The 19,768-nt window shown below is 41.9% G+C and overlaps 1 protein-coding gene across 1 annotated transcript; it reads left to right on the top strand.

Moving 5' to 3' along the window:
- Nucleotides 1–583: 583 nt before the first annotated feature.
- Nucleotides 584–18,350, top strand: SNX3 (sorting nexin 3). The gene is made up of 4 exons (XM_054820765.1): nt 584–855; nt 13,565–13,660; nt 14,049–14,173; nt 17,669–18,350. The coding sequence occupies exons 1-4, from the start codon at nt 694–696 to the stop codon at nt 17,772–17,774; spliced, it is 489 nt and encodes a 162-aa protein (XP_054676740.1). The 5' UTR covers nt 584–693; the 3' UTR covers nt 17,775–18,350.
- Nucleotides 18,351–19,768: the final 1,418 nt, after the last annotated feature.

Genomic DNA, 19,768 nt, shown 5'->3' with positions numbered 1-19,768 from the left:
TATTGCCATGTGTTGTTAAAACCACCTTTGGCTTAAAAAAATATCGGTTCGGTTGCTGCTGCGCTGACTGAATCACATCGCCGTTGTGTGCCTATGTTCCTGATCTGTGCTACTGCACCAACAGAGGCCCCGGCCTCACCGGGGGCCGGGCCCAGCCGAGCCACCCCGGGGTCGCCTCACTATGCGGCCTCCCGGGGCCGCCCGCACCGCACAACCCTCCTCCCCCAAAACACGACCCCGCACAGGAGCTCCTTCCTTGAACGAGAGAAGGGGACCCACTGCGGGCCCCAAGGTGGGGGTAATCAGCGTGAAGACTTGGGCCGCCCCCCCGCCCCGCGGAGCCCCCACGCCACCAGCGGGAGCGGGACCGAGCTCCGCAGCCTGCGCCCGACCCTGTCTGGCGGGCGGGCTCCAAAAACCAGCTCTCACAACCGCCACGCCACACCTCCCGCGCACGCCGGGATCTGTAGTTTGGAAGGCAGGCGGCCGCGGCGAGCGTAGCGAGCGGGACGGCCCCTGAGGACTACAAAGCCCAGCATGCCTTGCGCACGGGCGGTGAGTGCATCCGCTCGCGGCGGCGTGGGTGCGCGTTGCCGGGCAGTCAGCTGGCCGGGGGGCGGCGCGGGGTGGCGACGCTCGGTGCTCGCTCGCGTGCGTCCTGCCGGGTTCCGGGGGGAAGGTGCCAGCTCCGCCATGGCCGAGACGATCGCGGACACCCGGCGGCTGATTAGCAAACCGCAGAACCTGAACGACGCCTACGGGCCGCCCAGCAACTTCCTGGAGATCGACGTGGGCAACCCGCAGACGGTTGGGGTGGGCCGCGGTCGCTTCACTACCTACGAGATCCGCGTCAAGGTGAGGGCACGGCCTGGCCAGGCAGCGGGGGGTGCTGGGGCCGGCCCCGCTCCTGCTCGCCGAGGGATCGGGCCCGCCGCCTCCGCCGTGGCCTAGGCGGGTGGCCGGGGACGGCCAGCGGGCAGCTCCGCGGAGTACGTGCCTGTCCCTCCCGCGGCGGGACCCGGCGCTTTGGGAGCAAATAAAAGGCTTGAGAAGGCGAATGTCGGTAGCTCGAGAAGCCTGTGTGCCGGTGTTGGGCTCTGGCCGGCTGTTATGCTCTTATGTCCCCGGGGTGGTGGTGACGGGCCGCTGCCGTCGTGCCCTTCAGGGCCTGTTTCGCAGCCAGTGCGGTGAGTACCGCTGGGGAGGGGATGGCTGAGCAGCAGTGGGCTTCACCCTCGGTGAGGAGCAGGGCCCAGCTTCTGCAAGCCACCGGAGCTGATAACTCTCCTGGTCTAGTGGTAGTGAAGACAATGCATCTTGGTTAAGGTAAGCAAAGGACAAATGCTCTTTTGGCACTGCTGTGCACAACTGCCATTTGACTGAAATATTGCTGTACTGCAAGCAATTGCTTATCTGTCTATAAGTAAGTAGAAGAGGGCAAACTCGGCTGTCTGAGTTGTAGTAATACAGCTGGATCTGCTCTGAGAAGGAGGTCAAGTTCAGGATTCCAGCAGCCTCAAAAACCTGCAGAGAGTGTGTAAGTAAGCACAGTGTGTGCACATGCTAGGTCAAAGCTAGCTGAAGTGATAAGGTGGATGTATATGGGGGAGGGGTTCCTGTTTTCTTTTGTACCTAAAATATAAATTGAGTGCCTAATAAATAGGGCTGTTTCTCATCATATGCTAGTAAATACTTTTCTTGGTAGCATTAGACTCTTTCCTAGCCGAAAGAGCTGTGTTCACTGACTTGCCCCAAAGGCTAGTAGTCTTACGCTTGAGAAAAGGTATATGGAGTCATTGCTATGTTCCCTGGTCTTTCTAGTTTCATAAACAGGGCCTGGAGGAGTGGACAGAAAAACACATGGTCCTTGCCTGTGGCTGGTAGGGACTTCAGGCAGGGCACTGTTTTAGTCTATGCTGCCAGGGATAAGTTGGGTTGAAAAAGGTGAGCTCTTACAATTTTATCCTTTCTTGCAGCTTGTGGATGAGTCTAGTACCTTGTGTAGCTTTACTCTGTCACAGCTATTGAACCTGGTCAGTTTTATTACAGGCAGTAACAGAGAGGGAGGGAGCCTCATTGACCTCCTTGCATGTATTCTCTGCAATATGAGTTCTGCTTTGACTGGACACCGTGGAGTACACATGCCTTCATGGCAGGGAAGGCTTCAGCTGAGGGCTGCTGCCTCTGTTGCTGAAATTCTTCAGACAAGATTAAAACCCTATGTGGATCTTCTGGTATAAGGTCTATGTTCTCAGCTTAGTGTAACTTAAAATAAAATCAACTGAAATCTAAAGCTACTAGGGAGGATACTTCTTTAATTCTGATTAAATTGTCATGTCTAGTAGCTGTTCTTATGTTTCAGGATATGTCCATAGAGCAGGAAGAATAAACTAAAACAATTGGAGCCTGTGTTTAGCCTCTGTGAGAGGACAAACTAGAACTTGCTAACTTGTGTTGCATTGCATTACATTACCCTTATCAGGACCCTAGCTGTCCAGTTAGCAGAAAGATGTAACTCTACCTTGCTGGGAAGTATTTGTGCCTTAAGTTCTTGATGGCTGTTCCTTCCATGAGACTGAGCATTTGGAATTGCTGGATCCAGGGAAGATGATACAAAAGGGACTTAGCTGTGATATGGCCTTGGGAATGAGGCCAAACTTGCTGAGATGAAAAAATAACTTTTTTTAAATCTGCAAGTGAAGTTCTTTTGCAGAAAGGAAAGCAAAAAAACAGGTTTTAAGATAGCACACAGGCTAAGAGTAGCCTGTTTGTCGCAGAAAAGTCTTCATTCCTGTTGTAATGAAGAGCTGGAAATGACTTGAACAAACACACACTGTGATAGTACTATGACCTTCATCTAGTCTTCCTCCCAGTCCAACTACTATATAAACATTGCTTCCTCCACTCTCCTTACATGCATCTGTGCATGTCCACGTACAGGCCTATCTCTTGTGATACATTATCATTCCCTTTCCAGCTGTGCACTATGGTACACATAGTGCATCCATGCTGTATACATTCATAGCTATCATGAACTGTAAAATTGAGTTTTATGTCTCTGTGCTGGAAGGCTACAGAGCAGGTAATACAAGTCATGCAGAATTATGTTCACTGTCTAAACTTGTATCAATTAACTGCTTCTCAGCAGAACACAGACCATGTTGCTAATGTGCAAGTTTCAGCATGGGGGAAGAGTTTGAACTTGAATTGCTGTAGTATTGTATTTCTGAAAGGTATGTCTTGTACTATAAGCTGCTTGTTGAAGCATGGCAGACAATAGCCACAAGCTAGCCTCTGTGCTTTGACAATTGCTTGTGGTCACAGAAAGTAGCAGCTGACACTTGCAGTTTCCCCCAGCAGTGCTAGTAGTGGCAGCAGAACAAACCTGAGGAGATGGTGTGACTTACCTGTGTCATATCTGGAAAGCTATGTTTTAATTTAAGACCAGCATTAAAATGTTAGGTGGTACAGAAGCGGATGACTTAACGGTTGCCGTGTTCTGGTAGAAGCTATTGGACAGCCTCGTGTTATGGCTGGAGATCATGCTAAGCCACAAACATTGTTGGAGAGGACACTGAGATTCAAGTTTGTGTTGAAGCAAATTAGACTTGTACAATTGTCATGATGTTTACAAACTCTGTCCAAGGGTAAGTCTGTCTTGCAAAAAGAACTTGTGTGCAATACTGCAGACTTTGCCCAAATCTTTTATTGGCAAACTTTCTACTTTTATTGCAGCTGAAGCATATCTGTTGCTTGGAAAGCAACAAGTGGAACAACCTCATGCTTTAGTTCTTGTATTGCTGTACTCTCCAACTTCTGGTGGAAGTTGGAAAGCCTAATGGGGAACTCAGAAGTCTTGGGTGGACTGCTTAGCAGTATACTACTGGATAAGCAAGTGAATTGTACTTCAGTACTTAAAGTTTTTCATAGCATGTGTCTCTGTACAGGCCAGTAGGATGGCTGTGCATTGCAGTAAATGTATGGTACTTTCACAAGCAGTTAAGCTCTTGAGTGCTGCAGGTATACAGCACTTGCAGTGGGGCAGCTTGCTTCACAAATGGTCAGTTGGCCAAAGTATTTACTTTCTGTGCTTGAAGTTGCATTAAATATTCTGTTCATGGCAAACTGGACAAGGTGATGACAGAAAGCTTTCCACTGTAGCAACCCACAATGTGGCACCATGCCAATACAGTACAGCTTGGCAATGGAAGTCAAATGTCTTGTTCAGTAATGGTAAATGATGGAAAAATGCCATCCTACAGTGCTAAAATAGCAAACTTGAGTCAGTCATGTTCTTGACAGGGTACTTGAGAATTTGCTTTCCATCAGCAGCATTAGGCAGTGAGTTTGTACCATTCTGAGGTATCCTTTGTGTGAAGGCTTAGGGTGAGCTAAAAAAGAAAACAGTGAAGTAGGGTATAAAGCTCCAAGTGCTTTTTCTAGCGAAATTAAACTTGATAAAGTAGTAATCGCATCTAAAGATGTCTAGATGATCAGTACGGTGACTGTGCAGTGGTTAAAACTAACATAATCAACTAGATTGCCTGCTAAAGTAATACAACAAACTATTTCACTGCCCTTAACTGTGGGTTTACACTTCCTCAAGAGGTTAAGTTCTCAGTATGAATACGCTTGCAATGCCATATGCTGTTCCTCCTGAGTCTTTACTAGCTGTTCACTCAGGAACCACCACCAGAGGAGTGGTGGTTCCCTTCTACTTGTTTCACCTTTTCAGGGTGGGCTTGTTCATGTCAATACTCTTCAGCAAGAGCATGTGAATACCTGTTACTATTTATGGGCTGTAAGCCAGTCCTCTCTGAATTCCAGGAGGCAAATGTAGAACAAATGACAGTTGTCATATTATCATCCTACAGCATGGCTGCTGTCCTCAATCCAGTTCCAGGTATCATTTGTCGTCTTCTGTAGTTGAGACAAATAGTTTTTCTGGTAAGTGGGTCAACAGGAACATCTTTGCTCAAACGGATTCTGTGCAACAGCTTCAGTTGCTCAATCCTTTAAGGAGACAAGACTTAAGCTTTACAAGGGATCTCTGATCCCAGTAACTGGTGACACACTTCAGAGTCATGCACCCACTGTAAAAGCAGTGCCATAGGAGATAAGCACATCGGTTAGAATACTGTCAATAAAGTATATGGATATCCAGGAACTTGCTACATTTGGAAAAATATCCCTTTGTTAACACTATTTCATCTGTTACTGTTTCTGTAAAAGTGACTTCTGTGCTGCCTGTTTTAGCTGGGTTTGTCACCTAGACTAAAAGGTTAAATTACCTGTTTGTGGTTAGTGAGAACTTGCAGAGAAGTCGCTAATATTCAAAGTGATAGTTAGCACTAAAATAAAATACCTGTTACAGGAGCTACTAATCCAAGAAGTTAATTCTAGTTAGTCAAAACAAAGTTAAACAAAAAGCTTTGTCTTAATTCTGTTCTTTAATGTTGGATGGCCTGTTGCCTCTAATCAGCATGATTAAACTGAACACTAAGGCATGCCTTAGCTTCTCAAGGTTCCACAGTTCAGTGGCTTGAGCTGTAGAAAGGTAATGCCTTATTGCTGTTCTTACAGGTGTTGTGAAATGCATCACTTGGGTGGTGGCAATGCTCTTTAAGACAGCAGTCGCCTTTCCTATATCTTCTGCAGAAAGACTTCTGTAGACCTGCAGAGGTACTTGACTATGTAGGCTCAGTGTGGGAAAGGAAATGGACACACCGGCTGTGAAGTGCCTGCAGTGTTAAGAAGTCTCAAAGGATTGGGGAAGTATATCAAAGTACTGCACAACTTGAGCTGCTTTTGAAAGTCTGTTCTCATCTTAATCCATTTTTTCAAGACCTAGCTTCAATACAATATTTGCATTTCAGCATATTTCTAGTAGTTTGACTTGAGTGACTGATTTAAGTCTGACCTCGGTGATCGAATCAAGTCAGAGTAAGATGGTAAATGAACTGAAAGTATGACTTGCTCAGAAAGCATGTGCAGAATCACACTCTTGATCTAGTGAATGTCTTTGAAACGTTATGTCCTTGAACAGTACCAAATTTCCTGTCCTTCATGTGTTTGGCAGAGTTTGAAATTGCAGACTCTTCTCCCACCATGAGAAGAATCAAATCTGCTGGTATGTGTAGCTTACTTCAGCATTGTTCAGCTTCATAGTGAAGCTCGTGGTGGAGTAATGACTAAATACTGACTCAGTGTTGATGTGTTTAGAGATGCATAATCAGCACTAATTCTCTATTTCTCTACTACTGCAAGTCTTGCATCACACTGCAAGTCTACTCTAACTGTAATTAATTACTCTTTTAATATCCTATTCTAGACACTGCTAGCAGTTAGATATTTTTAGATGCTGTGTCAAAGAATAAAAACGTACTGATTCAGATGACTTCGTCATTCTGTTCTGCAGCCCAGGTACTGAACCTTTACAAACATGAACTGTTCCCTTGAGCAGTAATTCAGAAAAGAATACCTGGAAGGTGGAGAACTTCATAGGACACTGACATGGAAGTGGAATGGCTTGGATGAAAGAAACTTTGGAAGCAAGGAGAGTGGATTTACAAGTCTGTTGCTTGTTTGCTCTGAGCAGCTGATTTTTCTGTAGAAGTTTTTGATTAAACTAGGTTCAAGAACCTAGTTCAAAGGTACTGAACTAGTTTGATGTTGATGTCTGTTACTGTGTAAATAAAATAACCGTGTCTCTGAATAGCACTTCTTATTAGTATATTAGTTTAACTGGTGACTTGGACTTACTTTATTTCTGCGCATACAATGCGGGCCTTGATCGTCATGTATTAAGAGTGCACTCTAGTACAGTGCTGAGCAGACTAAATCAAATGGAACAATGACTAATCTTTGTAGGACAAATGGCTGTGATCCAGGTAGGCATGTGATGCCAGAGTATTTTGATACATCTTTATTTTTAGATGACTCGCCAAAAAAATGCCGGCTTGAACTTTAGAGCAGTCAGGTCTCTACTGTTTTTCATCTGGGGAAATAAATAATACAGCGTAGACTTGAGCTTCTGACTGTAGGGGAAGTATTTTCTTTAAGTTTTTTCACTTGGAAATGCTATGCCACTTGCACTACTGCAGGCTGTTGCAGCAAGTACATAATCTGAATGCTCTAGAAGCTATAGCACCGAGTGAAAGGTCTGGAGTTGCTGTTGCTGCTGTAACTCTTCTGATGTGAGAGGGATGGAGAAGCCCTAGCCTTCTAGTCAAGGTATAAACCCAAGTATTTTACCACCTGAAGTCAGGTCCATGAACAGATGCCTTCTGTGGCTAAATATTGAGAATCCAGCTTAGAACTTCTGCCACAGGAGGATCTTCTGGGGCACATAGCAGTATCATTTGTGTTGGTTTTGTGGCCAATCTTGAAAGTGTAACTAAAGCTACTGTATAGCAGCTTTACTTTAAAATGCAGAAGAAAATGAAGCTAGATCTTAAGTGGTTTAAAGCCACTTCCATATCTCGACATAAAGTTTCAGGGACTATTTCTATCTGCCTAAGCTGCAGGACCCCCTAAGCATTAAGATGTGCTACAAAGTAATGAACAGGACCTGTCAGCCTTTCTGTAGCTGTTAGGTGGCTCCTTAAGAAAGTGGATGTTACTGCTCCAGAAAACCTGGAAATATGAAGATAATTAACTAGTATAGAAATATGCTAAGTAGCAAAAATTTATCTCTCTTGCATGTCTGAAGTGTAGGGATACTGTCTCTAGCTCACAGAGCATATTAAAGCTTTTGTTCCTGATAATTTTTTGTTCCTGACCAATTGCAGCAATTCACTGCAGTTTTGTCAGCCCCATTTGACCATAGTTGGTAGATGTCACCTGATGATGCTAAAGCATCAACTTACCGTGATCCCTCTTCAGTCATTTGCAATGAGAAATGAATGGCAGCCTCACAGTAGGCCAAACCAGAACATACGGCAGTTATACCTTGCAATTGTGTAAGTGTCAATCCCTTCTCTTCAAAAGGAATGCTTGGTATTTCAAAGAAGGCTTTGGCTTGCCAACCCTGGAGTAATTATCTAGAGTTACTAATTCTGTCTGGGTGTTTGAAAAGCCTTTGACTGAATGTGTCCCCCTTAAAGTGGGCCCCTGTTCTTACTCTTGGTTTCTGAGGATGCAACCTGAAGGATAAGGAATCATTAAACATTCTGGTTTTTCCTAGGTTTATCTTAGGTTTTTATCCTGCTTTAAGCCTTTTGACCTCCATATGGCACACCATAGTTCATCTGTTCATGATGCTGGTGAACTTGATCAGATGATGATACGTGCTGCTTGGCAAAAACCTGAACAGCTCTATACTAATTTTCAGAGCAGCTTGTGACTCGAGGCATTGGACTTGGCAAAGGTTCTCTCTTGTCTAAAGTTAAAATTGATAGTCTTCATGTTTGTGTTGCTATTAGGATTTTACCACCTTAGTCTCCAAGATGGAAAACGTCCTTGCTCCATGTCCCAGTACTGTGGAGTGGGGAAGTTCTATAGTTCTTGGCATAGCTTAAGTCAGCTTTGTTAAAACTTGGGTGTATAGATATGGTCAGATTTTTCAGTGTTCTATTAACTTTACGTCTTTTGCATGTAGTATACCTTTGGTGGACTTGGACACCAAGTAGAAATAAGGGGAGGTAGTAGAATTTGGCTCGGATCAAAAGGACAAACTTTGCAAAAGGTCAGATAGTAGGTTGTTATTTTTCTGTGGGGAAAGACTTTGCTTCAGTAAAGTACACAGCAAAAATCTGAACTTCTAGGGACTGAAGTTTAGAGCGTGTTTGCCTTCTCTCTTGCTTTTTATAATTGTAGGAAATGGGGAGGTAGCTGCTCATGTGAAGGCAGGAAGGAAACTACTGGCAAGGTTTCTACAATAACAGTGGATTGCTGGACCCAGTTTTTTGTGCTAAGGGACAGCAGGTTCTTACGTTAAGAAAACCATAATACTTTTTTTATCCACCCTGAATGCTACTTACTGTAACACCCCAGAGCTCCCATTGGCTTGCTGTAAATGTAGCCAAAGGGTGTAGTCTCTTGACAAAGATTACAGCTTGTATGAAGAGATAGTAAAAAGCTTGAATTTAGCTTCTGAGTCAAGGCCACAAACTTCTATCAAAAGTGAGCTGAGTGCTTTCTTTCACTCTATTTTAATGGAAATAGAGTTGTATCAAGGCTACCATAACCTACTTGAAAAGACAACATCAAAGTAGGTGCTATGGCAACAGTGCAGCTTTATTCTCTTTCTGTTAGGAGTGGGAGACATGGGCAATGCATGCTGCTGATTGCTACATTGGCAGATGAGGAAATTAATCAAATTTATCTCAAACTATCCTGGACAACTACAGCTGTGGAGTTTCTGCAGTTGTAGGGGTAGACTGGGCTGCAGTGACACTCAGAGTCAATCTCATGGAGTGTCAGTATGCTCTTTGAAGGAACCCAAATGCTATTTGTGCTCAATTCATGTCTGGAAACAAATTTGTAGGAGCAAGTCTTGCTATTTGCAAGGCTTTTTCCACACACTGGATAATTTAATCCAGTCTAGATATCAGAACACTTCAAATTACTCAGAATTATGAAGTAGTGTATTTAAAATAGTCTAGTTTTCCTCCTGTATTTAAGGGAACTTGTATACCAGAATGGCTGCATTGGAGAGCGTGTATCTGAAGCTGAATGGGCAGTATTGACTAGTACTCAAACTACTTGCATTCTGCCTTTGAAAGTCTCCTCACTTGTATACATAAGTATACTCCTGAGCTTGGAGTTGGACTTGAGTTTGCATATGTTATAATAACATAAACATAGCTGAAGAAACATGCTTACTGTGAACAGGTTTTGCCCTGAAAGCTACTAGCGGGCAACCACTGCTTCCCGTTACCGGTTTGTTGAACACTAGCCAAATGACTGTAGAAACTCCTTTGGCATCTGAGTTCAGGAATGCAGGAGTCACTTAAATAGCAGATGACAAACCCAGACTCCTAACTATTTAATTTAACTTGGCACCAGTTCTGACAATGTTTATTCCAGTGTACTGGCTTGGCCATTAACTCACCCAGCAGAGTACAGACTGTTAGTTAGACAGTAGTCAGAGAAAGCTTAATGGGCATTTACATATTGTCTGATACAGAAATAGTGCTAGACAGAATCTGTCTTGTTGTAGCATCTTTCTACACTTAGGATTTTGGGCTATGTGGGACTTTAGCAGAGCTAGTTTATTGGTCCTTCTGGAACAATGCTTTATCTACAGGTCTTACTAGTGACTTTTGGTTGCCTAATGTCTTAGGTAATGCGTAATCCTTTCAGGTTGAGGGCTTGCATTCAAACTGTTAAGAGGCATGATATTGGACTAGGAAGTTGTTGAAAATGTTTTTTATAAAATTAGACTAATCATTACACAGTAGAAGAAACAATTGCTTTCGTAATTAAGCTGAATTTATCAGAGAAATGAGCTATGCTCCAAGGGCTGTGCCAAACTAGGTCATGAGTTTCATGACAGTAGGTTTTGCAGATTAGTTGGCACTGTAATGCTGAATGAGCATGGGGAGAAATGTTTGTAAAAATGAAACTAGCCTGACTTAAGTTTTGGGCCTTACTCTTACCTCTGTTCTAGCAGGCAAACAAAGCACGAAGTGTTCCAAATAGCTACTGGCACCTCAGTGATTAAACGAGGATAACTCTCAACATAAACCGAAGCTGAAAATAACTCTTGATATCCTGTATGGTTTTGAAGTGACGCTTCAATAGAAATTGAAAGTATCTGTTGACACCTTAGGGTTGTCTACTTCTACCAAATTCTTGTCTAATGATAGCTAATGCTTCAGCAGCTGTCTGGCTTGCTTAATGAAAACCATCTGTCCATGGTAGATGGAGGCAGTAGGACATGCAGAAACCCTTCCTACTGAAGGAAAAAGTGGTCTGCTCAAACAGGGTAATGATCCTTAATGGAAAAAGCATATACAGTAACTTCAGATGTTAATATATCCTGAGCTAAAAATAGGGACCTAAGATGTAAATAGGTTAAGCAGTGTAAATCAGGACTCTCAAATTTTTTTTTAAATAGATCCTTTCTAACAGCGGCATATCTGATGAATGTTGCTGTATAAGTACTAATTTCTAGAGAAAGAATTGCTGCAGTTTCTGGGGTTTAAGGAATACGAGGTTTAGAAGTTGATCTCAACAGCTCTAATTCATATCCAGGCCAAAGGACAGGAGACACACGCTTTCCTTTAGCATGTAGTTGTCAAGTTGTGACTTGTAAGCCACTTAATTTAATGGGAGTCTTCTAGCATACTCTTCAGTTTGAACATTTCCAGTGCTTATGATCAAAATTGGAGATTTTTCAACTTGAAGGGGAAGCAAGTACTCTGTCCTTTTCTCCAACTTGCTAGCTGGGCTAGCATGTCAAAAGTTCAAAAGGGAATGTAGAAGGTAAAATGAGCTCAATTGGCACTTCTACCCCCACATTGTACCTGTAAGCCTGATATGTTGTTTAGAGATTAACTTTATAGACTTCATGCCCAGAAGCATGAAAAGAGTTCTTGAAGACCTGGGAACTCATTGTTTTTTAGCTGCTTTTATTCAGTTCTAATCCCTCTTGTAAGTAACTTGAGAGGAGAATGGAATATTTTCTGCAGGTGAGAGCCTACATGTTAAATATTGTAAAGGACTTTCTACCTGAGACACTGACAAAGAATTGATGTTGTAATGTGGAAGGCTGAACTTGGTTAAAAAGCCAATAGCTGAAATCAGAGAAAAATAATCCAGTACTTAACTTCTGGGAATCTCCTTCATGCACTCTGGGGGACCTAGCTTTATTTACTCTTGAGCAGAGTATTCTTATCCTCAGGACAAGAGTGTTTATTTATAAAGCCTGACTTCTGACATAAGTCTTAAGTGCAATTTCATTATTAGTCACTAGTGCAATCAACGTTTTACCTGGGAAGGAGAACTTGAATACTTTTTAAACATTTAGCAATAAGAGATTTCATAGCAAAATACTGTTCTATACCTTATCATTTGTAATTTATGGATTAAATAGTATAATGTGAAAGTACACAATTGATTTCTCAAGTACTTTTGAACTGTGACAGCCAAAAACTCGTTATCGGCTGGCAGTAATACAATGGCCCATAGTCATAGGCCTGCCTAGTGCAGGAAACTTTCTCTGCAATTAAACCTGTTTTGAGCAGCCAAAAGTATGACTCAGTGATAGCTTATCCATATTATCCTACAAATGCTATCGTACTAGGATATCCACTTAAACTGCAACCCAGAAGCTGAGATGGCTTACAACTTAAAAAAATAAAACCACAAAAAAGGCACTGGCTGAGAATGACTGCTGTGCTTCTGCCAACAGGAAAACTGAGGATAGGTGTAGTCCCACGTGAACGTTGGCTTCCTAGCGTACTCCTCAAGAGCCTTCTTTAAAGGTGTATTAACACAGTGAATATGCAGTCTGACGACAGTAAGCTTTATTCTGTTACTGCTGGTTATGTATGGCAATTACAGGCTCCTGGTCTAAGAAGGTCATAACTCTTACAAACATCTTTGTAACCATTTAGCCAGCTTGCCATCTCAATGACATTTAAGCTTCAGACTGTGATTTTTGGAGCTTTCAATTCTGGGAATGTCATTAGAAGAGTGCTCTCTCAATGTCTACTCTTAAAATAACATGCAAGTTTAATTACAACAGTGGGATAACACTGGCCCCCAAGAATGAATAGAAGTAATAAGGCGCTCACACAAGTTAGCGTAAGGACACCTGTCTGGGTGCTTGTGTATTTAACATGGTCTTGTGCGGCATTATAGCCTGGCTCCCATTTGATGTCTCTTTAAAGGCTGTTGGAGTTGAGTGCTGACTCTTAGCTTTGTTCAGGAAAGTTCTGCCTAATCAAGCTCTGCTTGGTTTAACTTTGTATCAAAAGCCTGTCTCATCAGCCCTGAATGTTGTGTTAATCTCAGCCTTGTTGGCTTCTTTGGAGCTACTCAAACTTGGCAGCTTGTGCTATCAAATCTTCAGCTTCACCTGAACAGATTCACTGTAGGACTTGCTAGTTTGCTTTGAAAGATGTTGGAGGCCATGTTTTATCAGGTAGCAGAAAAGTACAGGAAGCTTGGTTAATGTCCTGTGCTGGTACCTGAAACTTTCCCTTGAGTGCAGTAAGAAGAGCCTGTGTGGATTAAGAGGACTTTCTTCCCCTCCAAAATATGTATTTTGTACATATATTGGCATTGGAAATCCAGATTCTGAGACAGTAAGAATAGCAGATGCTTGTGCTACCTTAGAAACATCTCATCAAGTGGTCAGCAAACCTGCTATTCTGCTAGGTGATATGGTGGCAAAATACTAGTGATAAGGATGCCATCTAAATGAAGCCCACAGTTAAGCAGTTTGAGGCACAACTTACCTATGTAGCTTAGAGCTGTATTTCTGTATCTTGGGTGTTTCTCAATACTGTTGTTGCTTAAGTGCAACTAATTTGTAACTTAACGACTTGTTTCTTGCTTGTGCTTATTGAAACTTCTCATTTGTCTAATCAATAGCTTATGTTCTTGTTTTCAGACTAATCTACCTATCTTCAAATTGAAAGAATCTACAGTCAGAAGAAGATACAGTGACTTTGAATGGTTAAGGAATGAACTAGAACGAGAAAGCAAGGTGTGTAAAATGAAAGGTGAATACAAGTCTTCATAGACATACAGAGAGTAGTGATGCTGAAATGTTATCATTATGTTGTAAAGCATATATATCATATAGAGCAGATGTTGTAGTTGAAAATGTCCAGAACTAAACCACTGCGTCAGTCTTTAGCAAACCTCAGTTACACAATGCTAGAGGCTGAATTAACTCGAAATTGTTAAACAAAGTTAAACTACTTGAACTCAACTTACCTCTATGGGCAGATACTGTTCTTTTCTGGTCATGTTTCATTACTTCACTAGGAATGTAATTGATAGGTTGGGATCCTCTAGGAGGAAGAGGTGGCACAGGAGGCGTATAAACTTTTTACAGGCTTCACTTAAGGACACTTTCCTAAATCTTTCAGGTTGTGGTACCACCTCTACCAGGAAAAGCTTTACTCCGTCAGCTCCCCTTCCGAGGAGATGATGGCATATTTGATGATTCCTTCATAGAGGAAAGGAAGCAGGCTCTTGAGCAATTCATAAACAAGTAAGTGTTGGGTCTAGTTATCTGGAGATAAACTCAAAACTCTGCTCTGGAAAATTGAATTAAAGCTGCTAATCCTCTAACTATGGTAGTTGCACTAGGTTCAGAATAATAACTTTCACATAATCTTGCAGTAGGACATACTAACATTGTTCATGCAGTGTTTCGTTTGGATATCTTAACACTTACCTGAACAGCTGAAACTAATGTTAGTGTTGTTAATTTATGCAAATTGCTAAAATTATAGCATTCAAAATAGTTCTACCTTTTCATTTCTGAAAAGGTATCCTCCATTGGGTGAACAATGGAGCTTACAATGGGCTTACAGTGGTTTACTTTGATTGCAGATGTGAGGTATTATCAGCTTGTGTAATGATGCATATTTTCTCTAATCGTCATGAGAATCTTTCTCAAGATGTAAAAACACTACCTGAGGTATGCACATGTATAGGTTGAAATAGACACTTTGGGTTTTGTCATTGCCTTTCAAAAGGTGAGCAGAAATTGTAATAACAAAGTCTTACAATTCTTTTTCTACCATTTGACACTACTAACTGCTCTCTGTATATTGACCTGAAGAGCTACTTTAATGACTTTAACAACGTGGATCCAAACAGTGGGTAGGAAGGAATACTGTCAGTTAACCAGCTCCTGTGGTCTCTAGAGCAACACTGTTCAGACGAACTGAATTTGGGACTGCTCCAAAGTTCAAGCTTGTCAGTTCCACTAGCATTTTAATCTTGTTCAGCAGTAATGCTCTTTAACAGGGACAGAGGATGTCTGTGAGTTAAACCAGAACTTCATATGCTCATTAGTTATTGTTAGTCAGTTCAGCCATGTGGCTTGGAGTTGCAAGTGAGTAGTTCACTAAAACTGTTTTTCTTGTGCAAGTAAGCAAAATGTGACTGTATGAAATCTCTTAAATTTTCCTTCAGGTAGTTGCTTGTTAGCGCAATTTTGAGGTATTGCTAATGGTTCTGAGCAGTAAAATGCTTCAGACTGCTCTTTCCTCTGTTCAAAGAAAGGTAGAATGGATTTCCAAGCCATCTAGTTATGTATTTACACTATGTGAATGTAGATGTACTTATAGTAAGATGGAATGTGTTTATTTTTTTAAGGCTGTACAATGAAGGCAGTTATGACCATGAAGTACAACTTTTAGACATGTAGGCTTGGGACTCTACATTAAATGCAGGAGAAGTGCACTTACTGAAAGTTTTGTATGCCGAGTCTAGCAATATGTGGGGGAAGAGATCTTATGTTCTGAAGCAGCTGATAGTGAAACAGTTAACTGGAATCTCTGAAAAACTCAGTATAGCTGACGGAAATGGAGTGGCCAGTTTACTGATATCACTTGTTCAGTCCTACAGCAAGTAATACTTTGATCTTGTTGAAGTGTAAAACTTCTTGGTCAATTTTTCCTCTTTTGAAACATAAAAGCAGGCTGTTAATGTACTTATTGATGTAGTGGCAGACTTGAGTACAGCTGGAACAAGATTCTTCAGGCAGAGCTCCTAGCTATTCAACCTCATCAATTTATTCTAATGGCATGACCAACTTATCAAGCAAATATTACTAATTAAAGTTTTGAACCATGTAGAAGCCTTAAGACTTTTACCAATTACTCTGGATACTAGTGAAATTAGTCCTGAAGTTAATTTGCATAAGTCATATAACTGCATTCTCAAAGCTGGTCTTCACTCCTAGGACTAGAGAAGAGTCCCTCAGGTAACTGATATCACTGTATCCAAAAAAGATTTATGCACCAATGCCAGTTCTTGATATCCAGGATGTTGAGAAGCCTTGTCCCTCTAGATTTTACATGTAAATCACAGCAGTGCAGCTTGCTTGGGTCAGCTCTCTTGAGCCAGCTTGCTGGCACCACTGTGACACTCGCAGGGGTAGCTATGTTGCAGCACACTTGTCTGCCTGAACCTGACTTTAGGATACATGAAGACTTTTGAAGTAGTAGCTGCTCTGTGCAAGGCTCATCTTAAAGAGAAGAATACTGAGAAAAGCCAATGCAGGGTGAGGTATTCATGTGAAACAGAGCTGAATCTGAGAGATCAGATCTGTTCTTGCAATTCAGCCACCAATTTGCAAGCCTTCCTGAATGGGAGAGGGAATATGCTGCTGCCTTGTCATCATCTCCTGTATATCTTTCTCTTGAAGGCCAGCAGCTTCAGTCTGATGGAGGTAAAACTCAAACTAGTTATTCCAGGCTGTCTTCCTTGTGAACTAGTGCTTGAGACTGCTGCCCGTTTACTAGAACCTGGGAAGTTTGGTAGGTTTTATGGCTGGTCATGAAATAATCTAGCAATGCTAAGTAGGAGAGCTCAGCTTCCTCATTGAACACCCTCAATGACAAGTGAGTAGTGACAAGTGAATCTATCCTGTGGTGAAACAAGCACAATAGATGCATTTGGAGAAGATGCACAAAAGTGCTTGGAAGTAATGATGCTGAGCCACTGGAGTTTGCATGTGTTACATGAGTTACATGTGTTAAACTAGATAACTTCCATTTAGAGTAAAAATCTTCTGATATGGAGGCCAAAGACTGACACAAGCTGTCCTAGAGAGGATGAGGGGCTTTCTGTCTTAAAGGGAGAAGCCTGCCTTCATTGCCCAAACTGGATGTAACTTTTTTCAAACCAAGCTGCTTTAGGTTCTTATCTGTATGCAATCAATTTCCAGGGATTCTGTTTTCAAGGGAATCAGAAATTAACCTACATGGAAGGCTGCATGCTAATTTAAGGGTTTAAATGCAATACCGTGTGACTTTCTTCCAAGCTTGGGAGTGTCTTCTAATTCAATTTCAGGTCCTTTACTATTAAAATGATGGTGGCTCAGTCTATATGTGGAACAAAACTAAATCTGCAGTAGAGGTACTGGTCTCTTCTAGAGCAAACTGTCTCCTGTGTTTCATATCTAAAGACATCTGCAAATAAACACTCTGGCTGTGCATCAGTGCTGCCAGTACTACATGCTAGGAATAGTGACCATGGTAAGTCACTGCTCCAAACAGTGTCAGAGCCTTCAGAAGACCTTCACACCCCCTGGTGGAATAAGTCCTTAACTCTGCTTGGGCTATCTGCTATGGAATTCAGCTGAGACCTGAGGGGTTCAGCTGCTTTTAGAAAGGTGTCCTGGGTCAAAGGCATCCAGACCTGTAAAAATCCACTTGGCTTGCTCATCTCTAGATTTCCTAATGCTAGGATGGGCACTTTGATAGTCCCCTCAATTGCAGGTGACAGATGATGACATAACATGCTTCCAAATGATCAGAAGTAGCTCAGGGTTTCTATGGACTGACATCATCTGGGAAAGAATGACAAGTCTTGCTGCCAGGCATCATCTAGTCACCAACAGTGAACTGGAAGTGAGATCTATGCTGAAGCACAGAACCATAGGCTATTGGTATAAAACCTTGCTCTGCTGGCTAGCTGTGAGTAGACTTGATTTGTCAGCACTAATGCTTGGGTTTTTTTTCCTTTCCAGGGTTGCAGGCCACCCACTGGCACAGAATGAGCGCTGTCTTCACATGTTCTTACAAGATGAAGTAATAGACAAAAACTACACACCATCCAAAATAAGACATACTTGAGTTCTGAAACCATCTTCTCAAACATTAGTGGTTCTTATGCTTGGTTTTAAGAGGTTGTAGTTTGTCTTAGCATGCTGAGGATAAACAGGCACGAAGTCTCCACTAACATGAGTACACTGCTTGGTCTTTGCATATGCTTTATAGCATTAAAGAACTCACTTGTCTTCTAGCTAAATCCCTCTGAATCCTTGATTTAAGAGTATTATACTATGAGACCATCCACCCCTTGCAATGTCTCACAAAACTTCCCACTCTTATTTGCAATGACTTAACAATGTTTACTGACTTGGCCTTACTTGAACTTGCACAGTTGTAGTGTCATGTGTTCACTTGTATTTGACTAAACTGCTATGCTGTTTCTGAGGTAGTCATCTGTCTGAACTTCTGTAGAAAGACTGCTTTATTTCTGATACCCTGTGTGAGAAACACTTATGCAATTGTCTTCAAGCTTGTAAAACACTTTATACTGAAGTAATGAGGGAATTATCTTTATATTCTGTAAGAGGGAAAAAATCAAATTTATATACTAAAGTAACTTGTCTAAAGTTTTGAAATAAAAGTGAAAATGCACTTCAACTGTTTTGTCACTCTTTACCTTGAGCGTGGGGTATCCCATGCTTTGAGAAGCAGGGACTTGACTATACTACTTGAACTGGTGTTTCAGCCTTGCTGTGATGCTCTTCTGCAATGTAGTCTTGTGTTACTAACAGCCAGCACTAAATACCCTTAGCTGCTGGCACTCACTGCTCAAGCGTTAAAGAACATAGAAAGGTACTGAAGGCTGTTCCTGGGTTGTGGAGCCAAAGCTGGAACTCCATTCATGGTAGGCAGTCAACAGATCTGTGGCTTCAATATGTTTTGGAAGAGTGCCTTTCTACTTGCTATGAGAAGTATCAATCTAGCTTCAACTACACCATCCTACAGAGAAAGGAATGTGGCATCGCTTATAATATAACTTCAGTCCTACAAATACACTTAGGGACCCGGTCGTACAAGCCTGCTATGAGATGTGATCATAGACCACTTCCCTGAACATTAAAGGAAGGGGAAGCTGTAGCATTGTGCTTGTATGATCACTGGTGAAATGCAGGTGGTTGATGCCTGAGCTGCAGTTCACAAGCAATGCTGCTGAAGTTGTCTTTCTCATAGATGCTTCTATGGCTGGAGAAGTTTCCTTAGTGCTTCCAAATGCAACAGGGGAGTTACCTATCCAGATGCTTGTGAAAACAGATTCAAGAATATTCTAGTAGCAATCTGATCCAGTGTTTTGTGCTATTTAGTGACAATATATGTTGGCTTAGACTTGGCTCTGCTGCTTTTTTTTTCTTCTTATCACCATCCGGAACATCCTACAAACTTACCAGTGAAGTTATTAGTTTCCTTTAACTAAAACTGTAACCTTATTTATGGAAATCGGTATGTAAAAGATTGACAAAACAGTGGTGGCTGACTGGATTATACGTAGTACTAGCGGCTAGCTACACTGAATAGTTAAATGCTCTTTCTCCCTCATACTTAAAGACTGTGCTGAATCTTTCCAACAGTCCTATTCATGAAATCAGGGACCAAAACTGACAGCGCCCACTTGCAGCCCAGAGCTGTCTAGCTTTTCAACACAGTCTAGCTTTTCAAAAGTTTGTGATAATGTAAAACCAATTCTAAAATTCCCTGTGCTTGTTGAATCATGCTTAAAGGTGAATTACTCTTGGAAATGGGGAAAGAAGGGCTAAATGTATATGGAGTTTTATTATTTAGGTTTAGATATGTAGTAAGCTATTCTTTTCTGAGAAGTGTCTTTGAGAAATCAAAGTAAATGCCTCATCCCTAAAAGATGATGACACAATCTATATCATCTGCTGTGGAAAAAAAGAATTAAGCTGAAGAGGGAAAAGCAGCATGCTTGATGTCAAAGTATTCCTATTTCTGAAGTGAGGATTTTGGAGTGTTAACCTTTGAGGTTGGCTGGACTCTGAGATTTCACCTGGCTTTCAGTC

This window comes from Grus americana, chromosome 3 (genome assembly GCF_028858705.1).
Source record: "Grus americana isolate bGruAme1 chromosome 3, bGruAme1.mat, whole genome shotgun sequence".
Taxonomy (NCBI): domain Eukaryota; kingdom Metazoa; phylum Chordata; class Aves; order Gruiformes; family Gruidae; genus Grus; species Grus americana.
Note: the sequence above shows the minus strand (reverse complement) of the source record. Positions and strands in the feature narration are given on the sequence as shown.

What these genes read in the sequence shown, in the direction of transcription:
- SNX3 (XM_054820765.1), top strand. Translation starts at nt 694, where the DNA reads ATGGCCGAGACGATCGCGGACACCCGGCGGCTGATTAGCAAACCGCAG. An exon ending in CCTACGAGATCCGCGTCAAG is followed by an intron (nt 856 to 13,564) that starts GTGAGGGCACGG and finishes TCTTGTTTTCAG; the next exon opens with ACTAATCTACCTATCTTCAA. An exon ending in AACTAGAACGAGAAAGCAAG is followed by an intron (nt 13,661 to 14,048) that starts GTGTGTAAAATG and finishes TAAATCTTTCAG; the next exon opens with GTTGTGGTACCACCTCTACC.